Source organism: Acinonyx jubatus, chromosome D4 (assembly GCF_027475565.1).
Source record: "Acinonyx jubatus isolate Ajub_Pintada_27869175 chromosome D4, VMU_Ajub_asm_v1.0, whole genome shotgun sequence".
Classification (NCBI taxonomy): Eukaryota; Metazoa; Chordata; class Mammalia; order Carnivora; family Felidae; genus Acinonyx; species Acinonyx jubatus.
In genome coordinates, this window is record NC_069391.1 from 19,612,120 (window position 1) to 19,638,979 (window position 26,860).

Sequence of the window (26,860 nt, forward strand, 5' to 3'; positions counted from 1 at the left end):
AAAAGATGTCCCCAATTATTTTGAAAGGTGTGTCTATTCACTACTCATCCATCCATACATTCAGCTAACACTTTCCAAGTCACTCCTATGTGTCAATCTAAGAGGATTCACGGACAAATTGAAGACCCCCAGATTCCAGGAGCTCCCAGTCTATGATGTCACACTTGAACTGCCAGAAGTCCTGTGATGTCACTGAGTTCACCACCACCACCCCCCCACACACACCTGGTGTCAGGCAAGATCCCTTGTATCCTACACCATCTCAGGTGTGCGGGGCCCATGACACAGGGATCCACGCTTGTCTGTTCTCTGCTGCAGCCTCAGGACCTGGAACAGGGCCTGACACATACTAGGTTCTCGATAAATATTGGTAGGATGAACAGGTCATGTGCACAAGGAGCTTCTTCCCAGGTCCCGCCCTCACGCGCCCTCCTGAACTCCAACTAGGCGAGGGGGACCAGTGAGAATGCAGAGGTAGCACTGAGATCTATCAATCCCACTGGGCAGAGGCCAGCCAGGACCAGGAGACCTGGGCCCCAGCTATGTCCCAGACCCACTGTGTGACCTCTTACTAGTCACCTAAGGTCTACCCAGGGCACCTGGGCCAAAGAAAAATGACCGAGCCAAGTGGACAAGGCCTCAGGGTCTGGCCTGCCTCTCCAGGAACCGTGCATGGGCTCCTCAGCGCCCAGGCAGGGGCCTGGCACAGAAGAGGCCCCCTCTGTTTGCTGAATAAATGCTGAATGAGGAGTGTGGCTGAGATAGTCCTGCCCCATGCGGGTCCTAGGCTGCAGGCCACCACCCAGAGATGAGTCTCCAGGACAAAGTGCTGACGCAGGGACAAAGAGCAGGGCTGGCCACGCTCATCCCATTAGCAGACTCTGAGACACCATGCTGCCCAGGGGAACATGGGGCCCTGTCCCCCACCAACCCAGCCCTCACGTGGGCCCCCAAGCAGAGGTCGCTGCCAGACACAGTACCTGAATCACACTCTGGCAGCCTTCCACCGTGTCCGTCACCCCCAGCAGCACCCGGTGCCTCAGGAGGGCTCCGTTGGCAGCCGCCAGCCTAAGGTCCGTGTTGGTGTTGGCCTAGAAGACAAACGCCAGGCTCACGGTCAGATCTCCGGGCTGCCAGGGAGCTCTCAGGCCCTGAGCCACACCCACCTCTAGCAGCTGTCCACCTCTAGATACCATGGGGGCAATCCTGGCATCGAGACACATCCATTGCTCCCCCTATAAAATGGGGTTGTGGGGTTTGCAGCCAATAAGTTCAATAGTGTCAGACAGCTCTGGGTAGAAGCCCAGCCCTGCTACTTCCCAGCTGGGTGGGCCTGAACAAGTGACGCTCCTTCCCTGAGTCCTGCTTTCTTCAGTTGTAGAATACGGACAATGTCCCTGCCTCCTAGGAACATGGTGAGACTGAACTGGGACTGTGTGTGTGGAACACTTAATCCAGTGCCTGGGACACCGTCCGCTGTGCTGACAGAGATATCTGCTGGCGGTGGGGTGGATGGGTTTGAGCGCTTATTGTGAAGAGTGCCTGGCCCTTGGAAGGGGACTCTGGGAATCCAGCTCCCTCTTTTCCTACCCAAGCCAATCTGGCGCCATGGATCGAGTTGACTAAGCAGATGTTAAGCAGCCCGGGGGAAGGGGGGAGGAGGAGGAAGAAGCGTGTCAAGACCGAAGTGCTGGTTTGGAGAAGAGACTCTCTAAGGATTTAGAGAGGCAACCAGATGACAGCCAGGTGGAGGACAGTCAAGGTCCCCAGGAGTCTAAGGACTCCCTTAGAGAGCTTTTGGAAATGTGAGAAAGCCCTTTGGTTGTCACAGGGATGGTACAGGCAATGCTGGCACTTAGGGACAAGGACTGGGGATGCCTTCCACTGATGACAAAGTCCCATGAGAGGCAATCCCACAATCGGAAGAGGGGTCTCCCGGCCTAACCAAACTCCACATTCCCCACCAGATGTGAACATAGGTGAATAAGCTACTTGTAATTCTGACCGGCCAACCAGGTTCTATTTGACATGTAAACCTACAGTGTTGTTTTCTTTTTTGAAAGTTTACGTTTATTTATTTTGAGAGAAAGAGAGCAAGTGGGGGAGGGGCAGAGAGAGAGGAAGAGAGAGAATCCCAAGCAGGCTCCATGCTGTCAGCACAGAGCTCAATGTGGGGCTCGAACTCACAAACCATTAGATCATGACCTGAGCCAAAATCAAGCATCAGATGCTTAACCAACTGAGCCACCCATGCCCCTTACGTTGTTGTTGTTGTTGTTTTTAAATGGGTCTAAAATATACTGAATTTTCTAGGAATGCTATGACTATGAAAACATGGGGTGATTATATTTTGTTTTGCCTAGAGTGTTAGTAAGGGTTATTCACCCTAACCTGTATCACCAAGAGTTCAAATCCTGGCTCTGTCTCTCACCCCCTGTACAACCTTGGGCAAACTACACCCCACTTCTCTGCCCCCACTTCCTCATCTCCAAAAGCGGAGATGGGGCGCCTGGTGGCTCAGTCGGTTAAGTGCCTGACTTCAGCTCAGGTCATGATCTCACAGTCTGTGAGTTTAAGCCCTGCATCAGGCTCTGTGCTGACAGCTCAGAGCCTGGAGCCTGCTTCGGACATGTGTCTCCCTCTCTCTCTCTGCCTCTCCCCTGCTCATGCTCTGTCTCTCTCTTGCTTGCTCTCAAAAATAAATAAACATTAAAAAAAATTGCCTAAGTGGAGAAAATCACACCTCCCTATAACAAGGGTTATAGTAAGGATGGAATGAGTCAACCCACATAGAACACTTGCAAGAATGAACACTCCATGCCTGTCAACTAATGATATCAGTTCAGTGACAATACTGAGTTGCAAACTTTGTCTTCCCCTGTTCTTTGTTGGCCACAGATATTTTTCAGAACTTCCCACATGGTTTAGCAACCTGCTTTACTCCGCCCGGGATACCAGGCAGACTCTTGTGTGCCTTCACAAACCTCCCAGTCTTGAGAAAGGCTAATAATGCCCAAAACAAGGTGAAAACAAGGCAGTGTGTGCAAAATGCTAAGGCTCTCAAGGCTGCTATGGTACAAGGACACTAACAGGAAGAGGGACAGTGATGGTCGGGAAGGGGTAGTTGCGTGGTCCTGAGTGCTGAGGGATCCGAGGAGGAAGGAATCCTTGAGCTGAGGCAAGACCAGAGGAGCCTGTGTGACCACAGACTGGTTACTCTACCTCTCTGAGCTTTGGCTTCCCCACAGGCAAACAGAGGCAACGATCATAACAGTTCATACTTATTGAACATCTACATTATATTAGGTACTATTATAAGTACTTTGCATACATTAACTCATTTAATTCTCCCCAAAATCTTCTGAGGGAGCTACGGTTATTATTTTTTTAATGTAAGCTCTACGCCCAAAGTGGGGCTTGAAGACACGACCCTGAGATCAAGAGTTGCATGTTCTACCAGCCGAGCCAGCCAGGTGCCCCAGGGGAGCTACAATTATTATCCCATTTTACAGATGAGAAACTAAGGCCATGAGAGGCAGAGTAATAACTTAGCCCCGGTTGCAGAGCTAGCCAACGGCAGAGATATCCTGCCGCCTCATATGCTTGGCGGGTGTAGACAGCCAGTGCCAAACAAGGAGCACACAGGAGGTGCTCATTAAATGGTGGTCATTATTAGGAGTGAAGGAACCCCAAGGTTCCCTGACTGAACAAACACTGACGGCAGGGGGGCCACTGCATACCTGGGGCCCCCATGCTTTACCTCTGAGTAAAGACAGAGGATCTTATATAACCCTGTGCCCTGTGCCTAGCACACTGCTTGGTACTTGCAGGGGCTTCATAAACACTGAGCAAGGCAGGAAGGGAGAGAAGAAGGTGGATAGCCACTGTGGGCATTCTGTAAACTGCATGAATTGCATCTGCACCCTTGAAGCACCTGCCAGCTGCCAGGAGTTTCGCTGGCTCTTGCTAAAGCAAAATAGTCTACTTTCTCCCTGCCCCAAGAGAAGTTTCTTGCGGCAAGAGCAGCCAGTTCAATTTATTTTTTATATGCCAAGCACCAGAGCCATGAAAGCTTCAACAGAGCCCAAGGGCAGCATTATTTCGTCAGCCTTGTCGCAAAGCCCAACAAAGATCTTTTCAGAATGATTAAGCCATAAAGTTCCTATTTGTCCCTCTGAGCACAAGAACTAAATGGAATTCACACCCCAAACTCTGACCACATTTCCCAGCATCCCTCTCCTCCGGAGTCAAGCCAGAATGGATCTCCAAATCCAACTCTGTGCCAGGTACTGGGAGGAGCTTCTTAAAGCAGCTGGAAAGACAGTGGAGGTGTGGTAGGCAGAGTGACGGCCCTCAACGGTGCCAAAGTCCTACTCCCCAGAACCTGTGAATATATAAAAGCAAGGGGGAATTAAGGTAGTAGATAAAATTAATGTTGCTAATTAGCTGACCTTAAAAAAGGGAGATTGTCCCAGATAATCCGGGCAGCTCAATGTAATCACAAGAGGCCTTAAAAGTAGAAGAAGGAGGGATGCGTGGGTGGCTCAGTCAGGTAAGCATCCAACTTCGGCTCAGGTCATGATCTCGGGGGTAATGAGTTCGAGCCCCGCATCGGGCTCTGTGCTGACAACTCAGAGCCTGGAGCCTGCTTCAGATTCTGTGTCTCCCTCTCTCTGTGCCCCTCCTGCACTCATGCTCTGGCTCTCTCAAAAATAAAGAAACATTTAAAAAACTAAAAAAATAAAAATAAATGAAAGTTGGAAGAAGGAGCCAAAAGAATCAAAGATATGGGAAGGTCTAGACCCGCCATTTCTGGCTTGGAAGATGGGCAGGGGGGTTATTGGCCAAAGAATGCGGGTGGCTCCCCAGGACCTCGAAAAGGCAGCAAACTTCATTATCCTCTAAAGGCTCCAGAAAGGATGCAGCCCTGAAGTCCAGAACCATAAGATAATACATTATGTTTTTTTAGCCACTGTGTTTATGGTAGTGTGATAGGGAGCCGTAGAACACTAGTGCAGTAGGGTACTGACTGAGAACATGGCTTGGGACCTGAGCACTCTGGCCTTGAATCCCAACTCGGCCATTTACTAGTGTGAAAGGGCTCCGTAAACCCAAAACACCCTCCTCCCCTGTTCCAGACTCTCAAAACACAGCTTGCTTCCAGAAAAACAACCCACGGGGATTAGATAGGAAAGACAGAAAGGAATTAATCACACATGTGATTTCATTTCTTTCAGTCACTGGACTCATGGGCCCGCATGGTTGCAGAAATCCTTTGAGGCAGGGAAAAGAGAAAGATCAGACCTGGGCTTGTCCTGCCAGAAACACCCTTTCTGGAGGGAGCGTGCCTGGGGTCTCCGAACATCTCACCTTCCTCTGGTGTCTCTCGAAGATGAGCACGAGGGTCAGAGTCAGGCTCATGGCAGCCAGGGTCACGAGCAGCACACCTACCCAGTGGTTCCCCAGGGCAAACATCTGGCTGGTGGAGTAGATGTTAGCCCACACCACCACATAGAACACCTGCGAGAAGCCAGAGAAAGAGCGTGGTCAGGAATACCAGTCCTGGAATAAAGCAGCTCCATTCAAAGGGACACACTCTTTTGGACATGTCTGACGCCCTCCTTGGAGTCAAAGAGCTCACAGGGCCAGGAAGGGACTGATCAGGGTCTGTAGGAAGGAGCCCTTGTTCCCTGTCCATAAGCAACAGTAGAGAAAAGGGGTTAGGAATGGCTACTCTGGGGGCGCCTGGGTAGCTCAGTCAGCTAAGCATCAGAGTCTTGATTTCGCCTCAGTTCATGGTCTCATGGTTCATGAGTTTAAGCTCCACAGTGTGGAGCCTGCTTGGGATTCTGTCTCCCTCTCTCTCTGTCCCTCCCATGCTTTCTCTCTATCTCTCCTCAAAATAAATAAAAAGAAATTTAAAAAGAAAAAAGGATAGTTACTCTGAATTCTTGCTCACCTGGATTTTATTTTTTATTTTTCTAATTTATATCCAAATTTTTTAACACATAGTATAATAATGATTTCAGGAGTAGAATTTAGTGATTCATCACTTACATATAACACCCAGTGCTCATCCCAACAAGTGCCCTCCTTAATGCCCCTTGCCCATTTAGCCCATCCCCTACCCAACACCCCTCTAGCAACCCTCAGTCTGTTCTATGCATTTAAGAGTCTCTTATGGTTTGTCTCTCCTTTTATCTTATTTTTCTTTCCTTTCTCCTATGTTCATCTGTTTTGTTTCTTAAACTCCACAAATGAGTGAGGTCATTTGTCTTTTTTTAATGGACTTCTTTCGCACAGCATAATACATTCTAGTTCCATCCACGTTGTTGCAAATGGCAAAATTTCATTCTATTTCATCACCGAGTAGTATTCCATTGTGTGTGTATATATATATATATATATATATATATATATATATACACCACATCTTCTTTATCCATTCATCAGTTGATGGACATTTGGGCTCATTCCATACTTTATCTATTGTCAATAGCACCACCATAAACTTTGGGTCACCCGGATTTTAAATAAAGCAGAAAAGGGCAGAAGGCCTGGGAGTGAAATAAATTTGAGTTAGAAGTCCACAGCGATCCTTCAACAGCTATGGGTGGCCTTGGACAAGTTATTAACAACACTAAGCCTCAGTTTCCTCAACTGTAAAATGGGGATAATACCTACTTCACAGGTTGTTATAAGGGTTAATCAGATAGCATATATAAGCTCAACACTTGTTGAAGAATTAACAAATGCCAGTAGCCATTCCTTTTCCTTTTCTAGAAGCAGACGTGGGAGTCAAGAGTGCCATTTGGCGGCGGGGTGCCTGGGTGGCTCAGTCAGTTGAGCATCTGACTTCAGCTCAGGTCATAATCTCACAGTTCACGGGTTTGAGACCTGCATCAAGCTCTGTGATGACAGCTCAGAGCCTGGAGCCTGCTTCAGATTCTGTTCCTCCTCTCTCTCTGCCCCTCCTCCACTCTTTCTCTGTCTCTCTCTCTCCCAAAAAAGAATAAACATTAAAAAAAATTTTAAGAGTGCTTTTTGACCATTTATATATACAGAGAAGCAGTAAATCAGAGTGGTTAAGGGCACAGATGCTGAAACCAGACTGCCTGGGTTCAAGTACTGGTTCTTCCGTGTGTGTGTGTGTGTGTGTGTGTGTGTGTGTGTGTGTGTAGGTGTACACAGATATTTATACGTATGTGTCTTCGATGAGTGTACATATACACATACACATATATGTTTATACACACCCATGTATTTATGGTGAGAGCTGGAATGGACCTACCTGTTGTTGAACAGATGGGGAAACCAAGTCCCAGAGAGAAGACAGTCTTTTTTTTTTTTTTTTAATTTTTTTTTTAACATTTTATTTATTTTTGAGAGACAAAGACAGAGTATGAGTAGGGGAGGGGCAGAGAGAGAGGCAGACACAGAACCCAAAGCAGGCTCCAGGCTCTGAGCTGTCAGCACAGAGCCCAATGTGGGGCTCAAACCCACAAACAGTGAGATCATAACATGAGCCGAAGTCAGACACTTAATCGACTGAGCCACTCAGGTGCCCCCCAGAGAGAAGACAAGTCTTAACCAAAGCCAGACATTGAGTCCAAAGTCTCAGTGGTGGGTCTGTAGATTCCCGGTCCCAAGCCCTGCCCTTAGTAAACCCTGCCTCCAATCCTTTCCCTGGGAATCTGGTTATGACTCTCTCCCATACATTTCCTCTTATACCAAATCCAGGTACACGTGTACTGCTCTATCCCAGGCGGCCGGGCCACCAGCCCCAGACCCGTTACCCACACCAAGAGGCTCCAGAGCACAATGCCCAATTCAGCAGTGTGACGGGGGTGGGCGCGGCAGGTCAGTGTGAGGCCCCCCTGCCTCCTTACCACAGCAAAGGCCAACCGCATGGGCCTGGAGTTGTAGATGATGTATCGCCTCACTTGGGGCTCCAAGAGGGCGCTTTCAGCCAAGCTCCTGTACTGGTCGGCGGGGACCTGCTTGGCCATGCAAGGGAAAGAGACCAATCAGCCACGGGGAACCACTCCCACCTCCTTCCTGCATGCAAGCATGTCATTTCCAGTTCATGGGACTGTCACATGGGAGGGGGACCAGGCACCTTCCAGGCTGCCCCGGAAGGCAGACTGAGGAGCTCGGAGCACTAGGAGTGGTAATCACAGAATGCAGCTCAGGAAAGGAAGAGTGCCCTGGGGAGGTGGGGTAACTCGAGACCCAGGAGGACGCCCTTGGTGGGGGCAGAGGGGGGGTGCGGATCTTGCAGCCCGAGGCACAGGACCTCACAGCAGACCCAAGAGAGCCTAACAGTTAAGGCACAGGCCCTAGAGTCAGTAGGCTGGGTCCAAACCTTGGCTCTTCCATTCGCGTACCAAGTAACCCCACTTCTCTGAGCTCAGGTTCCTCATTTATAAAGTGTGGACAACAAGAACACACACTTGTAGGAGTGGTGTGCATATGAAATAACATGATGCATATGCAATACTAACGTGTGTGTTGCAAAATAAGTATATGTGTACCATGTAGATACATACGGACATCTGGGGGGGGGGGGGGGACTCTGTTCTGCCTCCAGCGGTTATGTGTTTTTTTGACAGATGTGTGTCATATCTAAGTGCACATGCACACTGGCCCAGTATGGTCCGGTCCGTATGGACACTCGATACATGTGAGCAGGTACCAACACTGCAACACCAATAACGATAAATACCGCCCAAGGCTCTGAAAACTCGCATCTCTCTGCCCAAACAAAAATGGCATAGCACGTAAAGGCCCTGCGAGAGTGGACTGCTCAAGAAAACAGAATCGAACCATTAAAGATGATGTCTGGGAACATGGCAGAATAATATGTGGACTGTTTTCCCTGGTTAAGAAAACCCCATCTGAAGACAACTGTTGAAGAAAAATGTTCTTTTGTACAAAGGCTGACAGGAAACATGGTGTGATAAACCAGCCATTGTGGTGACGCGGGGTGAGTACCGTCAATGTGGAAAGTTTCCCTTCAAGTGATAACATGCTGATTTAAACAATAATGCAATTCAGTCCGAAAGAAGTGAACTCTAAAATCTGCAGGGCAAAATGAGCAGTGTATCTTTCCTGTCCACGGTTAGTCCACATTATTTTCCTTACTCGTCACAAACACCCTGTCTGATAGGTATTAATGTGGCCCTCATTTAATAGAGGATGAAACGGCCACCCGGAGAGGTTAATTCACCTGCTGAAAGCCACCCAGACAGATCTGCATCCAGATCTCTGATCTGAGAAGCCTAGGCTTCAAATCACCGTGCTTCAAAGCACTGCATGATTATCTAATAAATTCACGTACTCTTCCGTTGAATATACAGTTCCCTCTCCTAAAATGCCCTTCCTCCTGTCTACCCAGCAAGCCCCTATTTTTCCTTCAAGATCCCAGATCAAGCATCTGCTCCTGTGTGACGCTTTCGAAACCACCGCTCCCCCAGGCGAGTTCATCGTTTTCTCCTGTGAAGGTCTTCGGTGCCTTGTACATGCCTCTGCCGCGGCATTCATACCCTGCTGACCTGACCTGATCTATCTGGCGCGAGTCCACCTCCTGTGCTGGGCCCCATGAGCTGTGTGAGCGCAGGCGCTGGGTATTGGCCACCTCTATGGACCCCAGTGCCCTGCGCAGTGCCTAGCAAACAACGAGCGCCCCAAAACACGCACCTGTTAAGTGAAGTAACTGGGAGGAGGAGACACTCCTAATACATCTTCCTTATACCTCCCACCATACGGAGCCCAGAGTACGCGTTTAACAAATGTTTTGTGGACAACTGGATGAAAGGATAGGTGGACGGGCCAGCAGGTAGGTGGCTGGAAGGAGGGGAAAAATGGCAGCATGTCAATAAAACCCGCACTCACCTGAATGCCCCAGGTCTGCAGTTGCTCTTCTGCGGCGCCCAGATCGAAGGCGATGGGCGCACAGGTGTTGTCGATCCGCAGAACCGTGAGGACCTGGCCATTGCGGAGCTCTGAAAGCACACCAGAAGCTTCACCTGGCTGAGCGAGCACCACTGTGGACGAGCCTGGAGCCCAATGGCATCACCTCCTCTGGCCACGAGAACCATCTCATGGCAAGGAGGGACGTGGTGGCGGTCCTCGAATCCCCACGCGAGAAGGACCGAACTTGACCAGAACCCCTGAGGAGGCCGAACTGAGACCAGAGCCTGGAGGCTACCCGGACACAACGCAAGACCCTATAAAGGAAGAACCTCCCAAGAATGAGAGCTGTCCAGACAAAGAATTGGGAGTAGTGAGCTCCCCATCACAAAAGATTTTTTTTTTAATGTTTATTTATTTTGAGAGAGAGAGAGAGAAACAGCAAAGAATGAGCAAGGGAGGAGCTGAGAGAGAGGGAGAGAGAGAACCCTAAGCTGTCAGAGTGGGGCCCGACGCAGGGCTCCATCTCACGAACTGTGAGATCGTGACCTGAGCCAAAATCAAGAGTCAGATGCTTAGCCAGATGAGCCACCCAGGAGCCCCAGAAAAGATATTTAAGCAGACTATACAACTAAGTACATGGAGAAGGTGATGTTTCAGACATTTGTATGAACACCACCACACAGGAAGCTCACCCAAATATTACATTCCCAGCGGGCTCCGTCTGACTGTGGTAGGCAGAACAATGAACCCCAGACATGTCCCCGCCATACTCCCCAGAACCCATGAATATGTTATGTTACACGGCGAAGGAGAATTAAGGTTACAGACGGAGTTAAAGTGGCTAATCCACAGGCCCGAAATAGGGGGGTTCTCCTGGGCTGTTGGGGTGGGCCCAATGTAATCACAAGCATCCTTAAAACTGGAAGAGAGAGGCGACTGAAGGGTCAGGAGGGATGTGACCAGGGAAGAAAGGGACAGAAATGGAACACTGTTGCCTTTGAGGTGGAGGAAGGTTCACGGGCCAAGCAGTATGTGTGGCTTCTGGAAGCTGGAATCAGATTCTCCCTGCGCTCCGGAAGGAAGGCGGCCCTGCTGACACGGGGGCTTTAGCTCCGGGAAGCCAGCGTCAGACTTCCAGCTTCCAGAACTGTCAGAGGACGGATCTTTCGCCAGCCACTGTGTGGGCGGTAATTGGTTAGGGCAGCCACAGAAAACGAAGACACTGACTTACTGGTAACCCCTCCCCAGGGTATCTGCAACTCACTTGACAATTCAAAAGCACCAACTGAATTAAGCGTAACCTCACAAAACACCACACATCAACTCAGTCTGGCCACAAGCCAGGCAGGACGGCGACTAGGCCAGCCCAGTGAGGTCTGCTGGGGTGAAAGCCCCTGGGGACTGAAACCCCTCAGGCCCAGGGAGGAACAGCCAAGGAATGAAGCTAAATCTACCTTCTGCTACTAGTAGAGAGAATCTGGACAGAAGGATCCAGATGTCCTTCCACCACAGCAGGAGGTCCCGTGAGCCACCCTGTCAGCAGCCACGCAGCTGGGGTGGGCAGGAGAGGGGGGATCCCCAGTGTTCAGCCATGCGAGGCTGGGCCTGGATATATGCTGGCACATTTTCTGTAGGCGAGGCTTAGAAAATGGGGCAGCACGAAGAGATTAAACCATAAATACATTATCTGCTGGCCCAAACTTCCTGTCACCTGAGCCTAGCTCTGGGCAATATGTCTTTTTTTTTTTTAATTTTTTTTTAATGTTTATTTATTTTTGAAGGAGAGAGAGACAGAGCATGAGAGGGTGAGGGGCAGAGAGAGAGGGAGACACAGAATCCGAAGCAGGTTCCAGGCTCTGAGCGGTCAGCACAGGGCCCGGCGCGGGGCTTGAACTCACGAACTGTGAGATCATGACCTGAGCCGAAGTCGGATGCTTAACTGACTGAGACACCCAGGCGCCCCTGAGTCTTTAAAACCAAATGACTAGCCCTACCTTCCTGACAATTGTGCCCCACCCCCGCCATTGTCTCCACCTCCTCACTCAGCCCCTCTCCGGGCCCTGCCAGCTGGGCCAACAAAATGTCTCTCAACTCCACGCACCTCCTGGCATCTCCACCACAACCCAGGCCAGGCTACCTTCACCTCTTCCTCATGCCCTTTGGCAGCCTCCTCACTGGTTTTTCCAAACCTACCCGCTTACAATGCATTCTCCACGCATCAGCCAGTGCGTGAACTGGATGCTATCAGTCCTCTGAGTAAAACATTCAATAGCTTTTTGGTGTTCTACTGACAAAAACCAACCTCCTTACCACACTCGCCCAGCCCTCTGAAGAACCAGCCTCCTGCCAAACTCACCTCGAGCCATTCAGCTTCCTTCTGTGGAAGGCCAGCGTCCTTCGTTCTTGGAACAAGCAGTGTTCACTCCCACCCCAGGGCCTTTGCAAATGCTGTTCCCTTTCCCTAGAACACTTCCACTGGGCTTCACCCAGTGAAATCCTATTCATCATTGATATTCCAGCTCATTAACCACCTCTCAAGGGAGTCTTCCCTGACACTACACTCCTAACAGATCAAATCCTTCTGCTAAACCTACTCAGAACTGCTCTTCAAAGGAGTACATATTCAAAGATAAGTACATACGCTTGCAATTATTTGCTTACATAGGTTTTCAACTAATTGATTAAAGTCTATCCCCCAATGTGGGAGACTATGTACTCCCACACTGGTTCTGCTCAACACCGAATCCCCGGAGCTGGGTTCATACCTGCCATACAGTAGGCACTAAATAAATGTTTGATGTATAAATGAATTGACACGACAGAACCCTGGCCCCTAACCCCCAATTAGAGTCCTTTTTTTATGTCTTTTTTTATGTCTTTTTTTTTTTTAATCATCTGTCATCTCAAGGGTAAAAGAGCATTGGATGCCCTGCCAAAAAGAACTTTATTTGCTTTCTTTTCTTTTTTTTTCCTCTCTTTTTTAAGTTTTTGCAAGAAGGAAGGGGTGTGGAGGCAAGGTGGGGAGCCAAGGAAAGTATAAGCTAGACAGCTAGCTATAGGAGTCAAAGTGTAGCCCAGCCTCTCGCTCACAGAGTAGCCATGAAAAAGTGATCTAGGGACACCTGGGTGGCTCAGTCGGTTGAGCGTCTGACTTAGGCTCAAGTCACAATCTCGCGGTCTGTGAGTTCGAGCCCCGTGTCAGGCTCTGTGCTGACAGCTCAGAGCCTGGAGCCTGCTTTGGATTCTGTGTCTCCCTCTCTCTCTGCCCTTCCCTGCTCATGCTCTGTCTCTCTCTGTCAGAGACATTAAAACATTAAAAACAAAAATAAACATTAAACATTAAAAAAACATTTAAAAAAAGAAAAAGTGATCTAAATCCCTGGCCTGCTTCCTCGCTTGGAGGGGGATCATATCACCACACGCAGCTTTGCAGAGATGATGAAAATAAATGTTCGGAGAAACACAGGGGTTGAATAACTGGCCGCTGTCGTTGCCAATTTAAAAGCAAGCTTGTTGGGACTCAAAAGTTACAGTAAAGCAACCCATGCATGGATTTAGTTGTATTCGTTCTTACCCTCCCACTCCTGGATTTAAGGTGGCTTTATAAAAATAAAATATGAAAACGGGCACCTGGTTGGCTCAGTTGGTTAAGCGTCCAACTTTGGCTCAGGTCATGATCTCGCGGTTTGTGAGTTCAACTCCTGCATTGGGTTCTGTGCTGACAGCTCAGAGACTGGAGCCTGCTTCGGATTCTGTGTCTCCCTCTCTCTCTGCCCCACCCCCACCTGCATTCTGTTTCCCTCTCTCAAAAATAATAAATAAATAAATAAATAAATAAATACACAAATAAATATAAAATTAGATTTAAAAATAAGCAAGTGTGGGGCACTTGGGTGGCTCAGTTGGTTAAGCATCCAACTTCAGCTCAGGTCATGATCTCGTGGTTTGCGGATTCGAGCCCCACGTCGGGCTCTGTGCTGATAGCTCAGGGCCTGAAGCCTGCTTCGGATTCTGTGTTTCCTTCTCTCTCTGCCCCACCCCCACCTGCACTCTATTTCTCTCTCTCAAAAATAATAAATAAATAAATAAATAAATAAATAAATAAATAAATAAATAATAAAATATGAAAAGATAAAATTAGATTTAAAAATAAGCAAGTGTGGGACGCTTGGGTGGCTCAGTTGGTTAAGCTCAGGTCATGATCTCGTGGTTTGTGGATTCGAGCCCCATGTCAGGCTCTGTGCTGATAGCTCAGGGCCTGGAGCCTGCTTCGGATTCTGTGTCTCCCTCTCTCCCTGCTCCTCCCCTGCTCTCCCTCTCTCTCTCAAAAATAAATAAAGATTTAAAAAATAATAATAATAAAAATTAAAAAAATAAAAATAAGCAAGCGAGAGAAACTAGACAAAAAGAAAATAAAGGCAGAAATGAGTTTGCATAAGGTACAATAAGGATAGCTTCTAAGTATTGAGCCCTTACCAGGCACCAGGCACAGGGCTGGGGCTTCATGGTCCTAATCTCATTTCATCCTCCAAGAGCCCTAAAAGGTGGGTACCACTGTCAGAGAAAAGGGAACAGAGCCTCTGAAAGGCGAATAGACCTGCCCGAAGTCACCAGAGGAAATGAAAGTAAGAAACAGGGGCAAAGGCAGTGCCCAAAACCCAGGCAGTCTCACCGGGTGGGGCCACAGACCAGCACCCCATTTCACGGCACAGCACAGAAAACCCATGTGGACCAGGGTGCTAGGCATGGAGAACACCAGCTGCTTCCCTACACTGGCTCTTTGCACACCAAAGACTCTGCAGGATGACTCTCTTTGTCTTTCAAAAAAAGTTCCTGGATTCCTGGCAATAATCTCTCTCATCTGTTCCTTAGAGTGGGAACAGTAAGTCTCTACTTAGAAGTACTTTCATTACACCTAGATAAGAAAAAGAACTTGAAAAGTGACCAAAAGAATGGGCATTCACAGGTGTGTGTGCACACGTGTGTGTGTGCACACGTGTGTGTGTGTGCGCGCACGTGTGTGTGTGTGTGTGTGTGTGTGTAGCAAGGAGGAATTTCCTACAAAGAAGCAAGAACTGGCTTGCCAAAAACCAGTGGAGCGATGTCTTCAAAGTTCTAAAGGAAAATTATTTCATTCCACTCCATCCTACTGGTGTGTGTGTGTGTGTGTGTGTGTGTGTGTGTGTGTGTGTGTAAACTGTTTTACCAATAACAGTAGTAGAAGAAACCCTTGTTTTTAAGTAGTCAAGTTTCAAATCATCTAAGTAACCAGCCGCAATTCAAAATGCCAATGCCCAGCCACCCATTCATCCTGTTCATTCAACAAAATACGTACTGAGCATCTACGACAGGCCAAGCCTGTGCTAGGTACTGCAAATGCAGGAATGAACAAGACAACACAGAGCCCCTGCCCTCGTGGAACTTACATTCTAGTAGAGAAGCTGGAGATTCAACACTTTATCACACAGGTCAGCGTTTAATTACAGACTATGCTAAGTGCTATGGGGAGAAGCAGGAATATATCAGGGAGTCCTGGCTTAGGCTGGGGCATCAGGAGAGAATTCCCTATAGAAGGGATATTTGAACTGAGCTCTGAAGCATGAGTGGAAATTAATCAGAAGAAAGGAGGTAGGGAAAGAGCATAACAAGCTGAAGAAAGAGCAGATGCAAAGGCCCTGAGGCAGGACAGCATGGCAGGAACACAGAACGGGTAGCAGGAGCCACTAAGGCAGGCCTTGCAAGCCAGCGATTGACAGATCTTCACACTAAGCCCCATAGGAAACACTGAAGCAGAAAGTGACATGGTCTGTTCTGCATTTTTAAAAGGTCACTCTAAATGTCACGTAAATGGAAGAGGCAAGAAGGAGAGATCAGCTAGGAAGATACAGCAGGGATCCAAGCAGAAGGTGACAGCGATTTGGTCTAACAAGATGGTGATAGAGAGAATGGGGAGAAATGACAGACAGGCCTAGAAATGTATCCTAAAATGCCCACCCCTAGCTAAAGGCTCTCCTGTGTCCTTCACTCCCCTCCCCTCCATTGTGCTATGTGAGTCCAGCCCAGCATCCTGGGGAGAGGGGAGGAAAATAAAGGGTCATGACCTTACCTTGCCCCCAGCCTGGGGGACGCCCTCCAGGCAAGGCATTCCAGCCAGGAGAGGAGGTGGGCAATGGGCCGGCTGCCCCGCTGGGGCCCACCTGAGGTTCGCAGGCCATGGCAGAGAGCCAGCTGGGTTTCTACTTCCCCATCTGGGAGCTGTGGTTCATTCTGGAGCGGCCAACTCAGCTTCACTTGCCTTCAGAAAACAGCACAGGAAAGAACTTCAGGCCTGGGCAGGCAGGGCTTCTTGGCCTTGCCAAGGCCAAAGTCATCCCAAACCAGAGAGAGCCACCAGGAGTCTCTCCACTGACTTTACTCTTTCCGTCTTGCTGAGGAACATTCTCAGGATTGAAGAGGAGGAAATAAAACCCTCCAAGGGAGAACTGAGAACTTCCCTGTGGTCTTGGGTCTTCTCTAGCTCAGACACATCTAGACACTCACTTGGAACTCATGAAGTGACCAGGCCCCACTCCCAGGCATCTGGGAGTTCTGTTCCCTTATTCAGAGCACCCAGGCAACCAGGCACAGAACCAGTATATTCATCATGGGGAGCCTTATTTATACAAAGGATCTCAAACAGCTTTCCAGAAGACATTGCAAAATACAAATGAGGAAAAAAAAATCAGGATGGTGGGAAATACAGAAGAAAGAAAGAAAGAAAGAAAGAAAGAAAGAAAGAAAGAAAGAAAGAAAGAAAGAAAGAAAGAAAGAAGAAAGAAAGAAAGAAAAGAAGGAAGGAAAGAAGAAAAGAAAAAAGGAACAAAGGAAGGAAAAAAGAAAGAAAGAAGGAAGGGAGAAAGAAAGAAAAGAAGGAAGGAAGAAAAGAAGGAAGGAAGGAAGGAAGGAAGGAAGGAAGGAAGGAAGGAAGGAAAAGAAAAAGAAAGAAAGAAAGAAAGAAAGAGAGAAAAGAAGGAAGGAAAGAAGAAAAGAAAAAAGGAACAAAGGAAGGAAAAAGAAAGAAAGAAGGAAGGGAGAAAGAAAAAAAGAAGGAAGGAAGAAAAGAAGGAAGGAAGGAAGGAAGGAAGGAAGGAAGGAAGGAAGGAAAAGAAAAAGAAAGAAAGAAAGAAAGAAAGAAAGAAAGAAAGAAAGAAAGAAAGAAAGAAAGAAAAGAAAGAAAATGAGAACCATGAAGAACGAAAATAACCAGATATTCAGGCAATCAAGGTCCCCAGCAGAGGCAGTGGAAGTTTCTGCTGAAGAGCATGGGCTCCAGGTTCAGACTAACCAGTTTAAACAACGGTTCTACTACCTACGAGTTAAGTAAACTTGGGCAAGTGGTTTAACCTCAAAGAGATTTAGCTCCCTATCCTCAAACAATGGTACCTTCCCCACAAGGCTGTCACGAAGAATCAGTGCGGTAATACATATAAAGGGCAGACAAGGGCCTCTGGAACAAAGGACACATCCCACAAATACTAGCTCTCACTGTTGCTGCTTTGAGGTTTGGCACAGTTGTCACGCCTGAGCCAAGAATTTGGTTTTGAGCTTCCAGGTGGCCAAAGCTAAAACAGAAATACTGTCAGTTAAATAGTTCCTGTTCTCTATTAGGAGATGAGAAACAGGAGGGTGAAGAAGGCAATGCATTCTCCTGGCATTTAGCGCTAAAAGACCTTGGAAACACTTCCAAAGTCTCAGGAGTTGGGTCAGTGACAGCACAGTGGGCATGGCCATGACCCTAAGTCACTGTCGTCAACAAAGCAGCAATGTCCTTCATGGGGATTCTCTTGAAGCCAAAGCAGAGTCCTCAGTGCCACACACTGGCTGGAGCCCGCACTTACTCTCTCTGTGTCTGCCGGGGGCCCTGAAAATTACCCATCACCAAGGAAAACCTTGCCTACGTCCCTGGGATGACACCCCAGCCTTGCTAACCATCTTGGTGAAAGTCCAGTAGCGTCGGGTTTTGCTGCCATGGTTCCTGATGCTGGTGAAAACAAGTGTCCCCTGTCGGGGGCACACATCTGCTTAATTCCAAGCTGGCCCGAGGGTGGATCGCCACTGCTCAGATCTCCAAAAGAGGGGAGGCTGACTCCCACACCCTCACTGCCCTCCGTTTCTCTCGGTCTTTTAAAAAGGACCGGCTACATAATTTGTGGGGCCTCCTGCATAATGAAAATGTGGGGTCCCCTTTTCAAAAATGACAAAGAATTTCAAGATGGTCACAGCAGAGCATTAACCCAGGTTGGGGGCGGGGGGCTTTCTAAGTGGGGGGCCATGTGTCTGAGCAGGCTGCAGGCACCTCAAGTCAGCAGGGACTTTAAGCTCCAGAAGATCACTTGGGGTCACTAACCTGCCCTGTACCCAGCTCTGAGGCCACAAAGTAACAAAATGTTATGAAAAGGCAATGACTTGAATACCCAAGAGCCTGGATTTGAATCCCTGCTCAGCCACTCACATGCTCTGTGGCAAGGTTCTTAATTCCCTGAGCCTTGCTGTCTCATCTGTAAAATGGGAACAGGGACTCCTCCCTGGCATGGCTGCTGCAGGGATGACAGAAAGAGATACAGGCATGACATCCAGGACCCTGCTCACCAAGCAGGCCTCTTTCCTCAGAAAGAGAGAAAACTCAGAGTCAAAGATATAAAGAGACCTGCCCATGACAGGGTGGCTGGAAGATGCAGGTAGGACCAAGAGGGGAACCGAAGTCCAAGCGCATAATTCCTAGGCCCTGAGCCTCAGGACCCAGGTCTGGCCATCTCTCAGCCTGTTCTTTAATGCACCTTAAAGGAAAGAAAAGAAAAAAAGACAGAGAGTGGGTCCAGGGAGGCTATGTCTCCCAGGCATCATGCACAACAAATTCCTGCTGGCTTCTGAGATCCTGATCCCGCCCCCCACCACCACCACCAATGCCTGCCCACAGCAGGCATTCCCAAATACTGCTCTGCATTAATCAGACTATGGCACCACCCCTTACTTCCTTCCTCTTATCTTACATGCCCCAGAAGCACAAAACCAACAACAACAGCCCAAGGAAGTCTGCCCTGCACCTGGCAATTTCTGAAGCCCTTCCCCATCTCCTCTGATCATCTCCTGGGCCCATGAGGCGAACATAAACCTTAGACCCATTTCCCAGACCAGAAACCCGGGGCCATCATAGCTAGCAGCCTGCAGCCCAGAGAAGCTGTTCAGGAGTCTCAGAAAGGCCTGTGGGACCCAGGAGCCTGCCCTCCCTCCTCCAGGCAGGAGGGACCACCCACAAGCTGGAGCTGCCCAGACACTCTTCCCCTATGGAAAGTTTCCATTAGTTGCAAAATCCCACAACTTGGCATTGTCTTTGAGAAGCAATCCCAGCATCCCAGTTGTCCCAATTAGCTTCCCACAAAGTCTCAATCAGAAGTCATTCATTTGCCTGATAATGTGTAATGGTTAAAAGGTACCTGTATAGTTGTACCATTTCCCTCCTGTGTGACCTGGAGCAAGTCACTTAACTTCTCTCTGCCTCACTTTCTTCACATGTAAAGGGTGATAATAATGGTAACTGAGACTAAAACTGTTTGTGCATGTAAATCACTCAGAGCAGCACAGGGCATATAGGCATCACCGAAGGAATACACCTATCACTATTTTTACTCCACCAACATTCCCTAAGAACCTTGAAATGTCAGGCCCTGTGCTTTCTTGACTCTAACACCAAAAGTAAAATCTTAAATCCTTGGTCACCCCTCCCTGCTGGGGAATCCCACATGGTGGGAAAGTTGAACTCAGGGAAATAAATAATGACCAAACTAGGCAGGCAAAGGGAGGAGGCAGGACATGGGGGGCCTCAGAATCCTGGGGTGGGGGAAAGGCTTTGCAGAGGTGGCGGTGAGAGAAAGGGCTGCCAAGCAGAGAGAGGTATAGACCAGAGGCCAGGATGGGCCCCACCAGGGCCCTCTGCCCTCACCCTGCAGCCCCTGGTCCAACCTGGAGGCTGCAGAGGGTGGAAGGGGTTTTAGCGACACTGGCCAAGGGCTGACATGGACCCATCACCTTCCAGCATGTCCTGGGCTCACCATTCTGCTCAGCCCCGCACCAGCCCTAGAGGGACCTGGGAGAGAGACCCAGACACCAGGGTGGAGGCAGAGCCAGCGAATAAGCACAGCCCTGGGGCTCCAGCAACTAACTGGTCATCCACTCCCCAGTTTCCTTAGTTTCCTTTGCTGATGCTGCATTTTAACCAGAACTTCCAGTCATACGTCTTTTTCTAATTAGGTGGTGAGCCCCTACAGACGAAGAGAATCCTTAAGTCCCGCTGAGCAAAGGTCTCCATTTGTGCAGACAAAATGCCCAGGCTCCCCAGGAACCTTGTGCCTCACTGAGGTGGACGAGAGAGAGAGAGAGAGAGAGAGAGAGAGAGAGCGAGCGAGCTTAACAGTTTTCTCGAGTCAGGTTTTGTTTTCATTACACTGGAAAGCCCCAACAAAAGGCCCTAAGAGGGCCTGTCACAGAAGTTTTAGGGTGGAAAAGACTTGAAAGACAATGGGTCCAAGCTCTCCATTTTGCAGATGAGGAAATTAAGACCCAGAAATGAAAGTGAACTATCCAAGGTCAAAGAGCCAGTGCAGGACGGAGTCCGAGCAGGACAGGGCTCATTCGGACCGTGGATGTCCCGCCACACCTGGCCTTGGCCTTGGGCAGCTGTCCTGCTCCAGTCTCTGCCTTCAAGTCCTGTCCACCGAGTCTTCCTCACCTCGGAAGCCCCCCCCCCCACCGGCCCCGGCCCCCAGCCCCCAGGAGCCGCCCGAGAACGCCTCCCACGCACGACACGCGCGGGAACGGGGCCCAGGGCGCACCGAGAGCCCGGCCGCGCCCGCGCCGCCGACCCCAGGCCGAAAGAGGACGCCCAGGCGGCCGCGCCGCTCCAATCTGGGCTCGCGGCCTCCCGCGCCCGCGCAACCACCCGGGCGCGCGCCCCGAGCCGCGCACACTCACCGCCCGCGCCGCCGCCGCCGCCGCCGCCGCCCGGGGACGCGGAAGGTCCGGGCCGCCGCAGCCCCTCCGCGCCACAGCCTCCGGCATCCGCGCCCCGCCCCGCCCCGCCCGCCCGCCGCACTCCGCGGTCCCGCCCCCGGCCGGGCCGCCCCGCGCCGTCACCCCACCGGGAGGGGCCGCCCGCCCGGCTCCTGGGGCCCAGAGGGTGACCTCCCTTGCATCAGCCAGGCGCCCTCCGGGACGCCGGGAAGCGCCTCCGCGCCCGCAGACCACGTGCACGCCTCTGGGGCCCGCGGGGACCCGGCCGCCCGACCCGAGCCTCCGCACCTGAGTCTCCCGCCCGCCCATCTAACACAGGCGCGGCCCCAGGGCGGATGGGGCGGATGAGGCCGTCTTGGGGACCAGAAGCTTCTCATCTGGTGCATCTAAAACCCTAAGAGCATCTGTTGGAGGATCAGGCTACCTGAGCTCCCAGCCAATTCTCTGGGCTTTTTTAGATCATCTCCGGTCAAGTGGTTCATGTCTCGGTGTCTTCGTTTTCTGGACAGAACAGATCATTTCATGGGACTGTAAAGCTTTAATGAGATAGTCTGTATGAAGTGTTCACAACTGCCGGACACAGAGCTGCTCACCAGACATTGGCTGCTGGCCGCACCCCTCCCACTCCGGGCTCAGAGGGGTCTACAGGGAAAAGTGCCCCCCCCCTCCCCCCCCCCCCCCCCGCCCCGGGAGCGCACGAACCTTGCGTATTGCTCCATAGGGCCCATATGGACACACGAACACGCCTGTGTATTTCTACCAAAGGGAGCCTGTTCTACTCTGTTGGGCACCCTGCGTTTTCATTCAACAGAGTTCCCTGGCGTTCACCTCATGCTAGAACACTCCGCTCTGCCTCCTTTCGAAGGGAGACATAAATCTCCAAATATTGTAGGAAGACTCTTTCCTTTGTCCCTCTCCCCTGGAGGACACATGGGGGGTGAGGGGGGTGTCCCCACTGGCTCCCAGGCCTTGCTGGGATGGTCCTAGCCACGTTGCTGTGTACATGCCCCAGCCTGCATTTCTCCAAGTGGACTTGCTGAGTCAGAATGGATGCATTCTTAATTTCAACAGATGTTGCCAAATTGCCGGGGGCCTCTGAGGCCACAGGACTTAGTTGGCTGAGTGCTCGGCCTCGAGGTGGAGTGCTTGGGGGCAGTGAGCAGTGATTGAGGAACAGAGCAGTAGATACTGGCCAGGTGCCTTCACTCACCAGGCAAGTAGAGATCCAGGCAGTAGGTAACTAGAGATGAAGTTCATTCACTTATTCAGCAACGAAGGACACTGGTTGCCTGCTAAGTGCCAGGCCATTGTACTGGGCAACACTGAACAAGATACACAAGATCCCTATTTAGTTTGCCTAATTTCTGAAAACACAATTTGGGGACATGGGAGTGAGCCCCGTGGGATGTTGGAACTTTACTAACTGCTGATGGGATGTCGAAAGGGATCCTTTGGTGGGTGTGTGGCCAGGTCAGCACCTGTCCAAATCCTACCTGTCTGGCAAGGCTCACCCCCTGCATGAAGCCGGGGACTGAACTCCTGCCCTTCCTGCCAGGCTCCCTTCACTCCCACTCCCACTGCTTGTCGCTCCAGCATGAACTTAAACGTGTTGATGCATTAGTCCCCTTTGCTAGGGAGGCACAGAAGACCTGGGCCTTTGGAACTGGCTGACCAAGCTCCACCCCTTCCTGGCAGACGAACTTGCACAGGTGGGCTCACCTCTCTTAGCTTCAGTTCCCTCCTTTATGAAAGAAAGGTAACAGTATCTGCTAAACTGAGAGATGGTCAGACTTAAGGGAGACGATGGATGAAGTGCTTCATGGGAAGTCTCCAGTGGGAGTGAGCTGCATTCTTGGACAGCAAGGCAAAGCGCCTCGTGCTTCTCTGAAATTTCAGCACATGGTTAATTGCTGGCTCTATGGCATGAGGGTGCAGGGGCCCCACCTAGAAGAGAGAATGGTGACTCAAATCCGGTAAAAGGTGAGTAAAATCTAGTCACATTCGCAGACTTAGCTAGCAATATCTTGATGGATTCACAAGGCTGTAGGTGGCAAGCCCAAGCCCCTCTCCACCCCCAGCCTACCCTGACCTAATGTTTACTAGGCTCTCCCCCAACCCCAAAGTCCAAGAACACGGAACATTTCTCAGTTCCTCCTACACCCCCGTGCCCTTGCTCACTTCCCATTCTCAGTGGTCTCCATTCCTCTCCATCTGGAGGGTAACCCTCAACCCCATTCCACATCATCAGCTGTCACATTGTCAGGTCTCAGCTGAAAGGGCCCTTCTTCTGGGAACCCTTTCCTGTGCCCCATTCTCATAGGTATTCTTGTTTAACTAAGGCCGACCCCAGCACATGATGTGGTCATCGCTCAATGTCCCCTTCCCCCAAAGGAGAAAAAAAAACCTTTAGCGCATAGAGCGGCTTCTGCCCGTGCTCTTAGCTGTCCCCCAGCACCCACCCCGCCCTCGGTATTTGCTACCTGCATCTGAAGTAGTGAATGAAAAGCTGTGAATGCAATCAGCAGGGCTTCAGCTACAGATAAATCCAGAAAACCACAGGCTCCGGCCAGAGCCACCATTGCTCAGCAGCTCTACGCTCTGCCCCGTCATGTTTGCAAGGGTTACAGACTCGTGTCTGAGGGCTGGCTGCCCACTCTGGCAACCTGGATGGAGTGAGAGGGAACGAAGTTCTTCCCAGCCTGGCAGAATCTCCAAGTGTGGCAGCGGATGGGACGTGGTGGGGGGCGGGGGGGCTCAGAACTGCCGAATAAGTGATTCCATCTTGTTCTTTGAAACAGGTCTGCCAGTTACAGATTCACTTTCTAACTCCTTTAGAAATGGACCACTTACAACGTTGCCATGGTCTGAACAATTTGAATTGAATCGTGCAGAGATTCGGGTTGGGAAGCTAGACAGACCCAGGTTCAAATCCAGACTTAGCCACCAATTGGCTCTGTGACCTTGGGCAAGTGACTTTATTGCCATGTGCCTCAGTTTCCTAATGTGTAAATGGGAATAATATCTCAGAGAGACAGAGGGAGAATTCAACTATGTAAAACACCTGGAATTGCTCCTGGTATAAGTTGGTATTAGTAAGTGTGAGCTATTTTTATTTTATTATTTTAAATTTTTTTTACGCACTTATTTATTTTTGAGAGCGAGACAAAGCATGAGTGGGGGAGGGGCAGAGAGAGAGGGAGACACAGAATCCGAAGCAGGCTCCAGGCTCTGAGCTGTCAGCCTGCTGTGGGGCTCGAACTCACTGGCCGTGAGATCATGACCTGAGCAGAAGTCGGACACTTAACCAACTGAGCCACCCAGTCACCCTAGTAAATGTGATCTATTTTAGAAACCACTTCCTAAGCATGTCCCACAGAATTTTCCTTTCCATTACATTGATTTGAAATCGTGGACGCCACACTGCACAGTGGGCCCTCCAATGTGAGATACACACAATATAGGTTAACAGCACATGAGAGCTTGGACTGAACACACAGCTGTCCTTGTCAGGAGGTGTGTGGGCAATAAGACAAGTCACATGCTGTTTGTCAGGAAACTGGGTCAAAACCAAAAGAAATACTCTGAATTCCTGTCAGGAAGGCCTGGAGTGTCGGGGAGCTGTTTCTAGTGTGCAGGAAGACAAGAGCCAGGGACAGGTACGAAGAGAATAAAACAGGGCAAGGCCTCAAGAACGAGAACAAACGTGTCTGGGAGAGGAGGGAAGGGCAATTGAAAGTACTCACGCTTTCGGGGTGCCTGGAGGGGCTCAGTCGGTTAGGCGTCTGACTCTTGACTTCAGCTCAGGTCATGATCTCACAGTTCGTGGGTTCAAGCCCCAAGTCAAGCTCCAGGCTAGCAGCAGGGAACCTGCTTGGGATTCTCTCTCTCCCTCTCTCTCTCTGCCCCTTCCCTGCTCATGCACCTGCACATGCCCTCTCTCTCAAAATAAATAAACATTAAAAAAAAAAAATACTCAGGCTTTTAACTAGAAAGCTCCACCCTCTGGTCTTTCTATTTTTAAAAACCGCACAAGACAGTGGTAGCCAACACACCAATCATGTTCTTGGAACAACCAGCCTAGCTTCTCCCTTTATCTTATCTTCAGCTGCTGCCATGTGTTCCAGAATGTTGCTACTGTTCCCTTCCTTACTTTCAAGTAGGAGAAAAAGGCAGGCTGTGTACCTCCTGACCCTCCAAGCCCACCCATCCCCATCGCTTATCCCCTCCAAACACAGTGAGCTATGGCCTTGAGCTGACATTTGACCCACGAGCCGGCGTCATCTGAAGTTTTTGAAAAGCCAGAGAAGATAGATGTTGACCTGATCTGGCGGCTTCCTCTCCCAGAACCACTGGCCGAATCTCGCCATTAAGAATGTGCCTCTCCTGCCTCGTAAGACCAGCCTACGCAGGGGAAGGGGAGTGGGAGGGAGGAAAACCGGAACCGCTGCCTGTGTGCAAGCTTTTTCGGGAATTTCAGAGCCACTGAAGTGACGGGAGCAGCTGACAGGACAAAACCCTCTGCCATCTCCCAGACTACCCCTCAAGGAAAGAAAAACAGAAGAGGTGAAAGAGGAGGAGCATGGGAGGCTCATGGGCGCAGGTCCTTTCCACCGAGCAGCTTTCACTGACTTCTGGTGCCATCAGTCTTCCAGCGGGGAAGCCCAAGCGTGCCAAGAATGTTAGCTACAGGCTTTGAAGCTTTACGAGGCTGAGTACTCCACCCACCACACACCTCAGGAAAAGCCTGGAGGCCTGGCACGGTAGGTTTTCCCTTGCAGCCTTCAGTCTGATCCGGTTGGACTTGATGCCCACTCTTGTGGCTCCCTTGCCCTGTGACCTTGAGCATTCGATAAACCTCTCCGGGCCTCAGCTTTCCCATCCATGGGAGTGAGATCCTGTGCCTAAACTGCAGGGCTGTTGTATGGTTACACAAGTGCCTGGAACACAGGCTCCCTCACTTGAAGGATGCAGAGACTCTGTGACTGGCCTCTAACAAACTGCCTCACCTTTCAGCAATTCAGGGCTTGTTTTCCACCCATAAAGCGGGAATAGCACATCTTCGGGAATTTGTAGGTATTACACACAAGGTCTGACTTTCTGTAAGCTATTTCACGTCTTCTATCAAGGAGAACGTCAGTAGGTCTGAGCCATGGCATCAAATAGAATGGCCAAAGAGTTTCTGTGCTTCAGTAATGGACAATACTGAGGGCATCCTTGTCTCTAGACAAAGGGGTCACGTGTCACGAAATTGGCCAGAGGAGGGGCGCCTGGCTGCTCAGTTGGTAGAGCATACCAACTCTTAATCTCAGGGTTGTGAGTTCAAGCAGCCTCTTAAAAAAATTAAAAAAAAAAAAAAAAAAAGAAAAGAAATTGCCCAGTGGAGCAATTAATCTAGGATTCAAGAGCGGTAAAGAAAAGAATCACACAGGTGAGAAACATAAAAGGGGAGCCACATATGCTCCGTGCTGAGCGCATGCAGTGGTTAAGCACAGATTCTTGGCTAGACTGCCAGTCTTGATCTTGGCTCTACTATGGCGCATCCTTGCAACTCGGCCTCATCGCCTGCAAAATCAAGTGCTTTGAGGATAGGTTAACATACATGCAAAAGTACTTAGAACATCAGCCGGCATAGAGAAAGCTATTAACAATTGTAGATGGTTTTTACTCACCCAAGATCCAAAATACCCCAGGGCGATCCCTTCTGACTCCCTTGCAGTTAGGTTGGCTCATGTGACCCACGCCCATCAGTGGGCTGAGAACAAGCGCCCGTGTCATTTCAGGACTGAAGCACGGAAGAGTCGGTGCGTGTTTGCCAACTTTTCCTTACCCCCCGCCGTCAGGGAAACCGTGTGTTCAGATGGTAGAGCGGCAAAGTGGAAGTAAACTGAGTCACCGGATC

At 50.0% G+C, this 26,860-nt stretch overlaps 1 protein-coding gene across 9 annotated transcripts in view; it reads right to left on the reverse strand.

Moving 5' to 3' along the window:
- The window catches only part of TMEM268 (transmembrane protein 268), a 57,612-nt gene extending 31,336 nt beyond the window's left edge, over positions 1-26,276 (reverse strand). For 5 of the 9 annotated variants that reach the window (XR_008291021.1, XR_008291023.1, XR_008291022.1 and 2 more), the window contains exons 1-6: positions 24,705-26,276; positions 16,022-16,210; positions 9,895-10,046; positions 7,890-7,997; positions 5,371-5,520; positions 981-1,091 (exon numbers count right to left, since the gene is read on the reverse strand). Coding sequence is in view for 5 of the 9 variants with exons in the window: in XM_053204721.1 (XP_053060696.1) it covers positions 981-1,091; positions 5,371-5,520; positions 7,890-7,997; positions 9,895-10,046; positions 16,022-16,130 (630 nt within the window). In the remaining 4 variants the exon portion in view is untranslated. Of the gene's footprint in view, positions 1-980; positions 1,092-5,370; positions 5,521-7,889; positions 7,998-9,894; positions 10,047-16,021; positions 16,211-20,922; positions 20,945-21,385; positions 21,528-22,680; positions 22,906-23,441; positions 23,625-24,704 lie in introns of those variants that run through there. The other 4 variants (XM_053204722.1, XM_027034928.2, XM_053204724.1 and 1 more) reach the window with 4 other exon arrangements.
- Between the last annotated feature and the right edge of the window lie 584 nt (positions 26,277-26,860).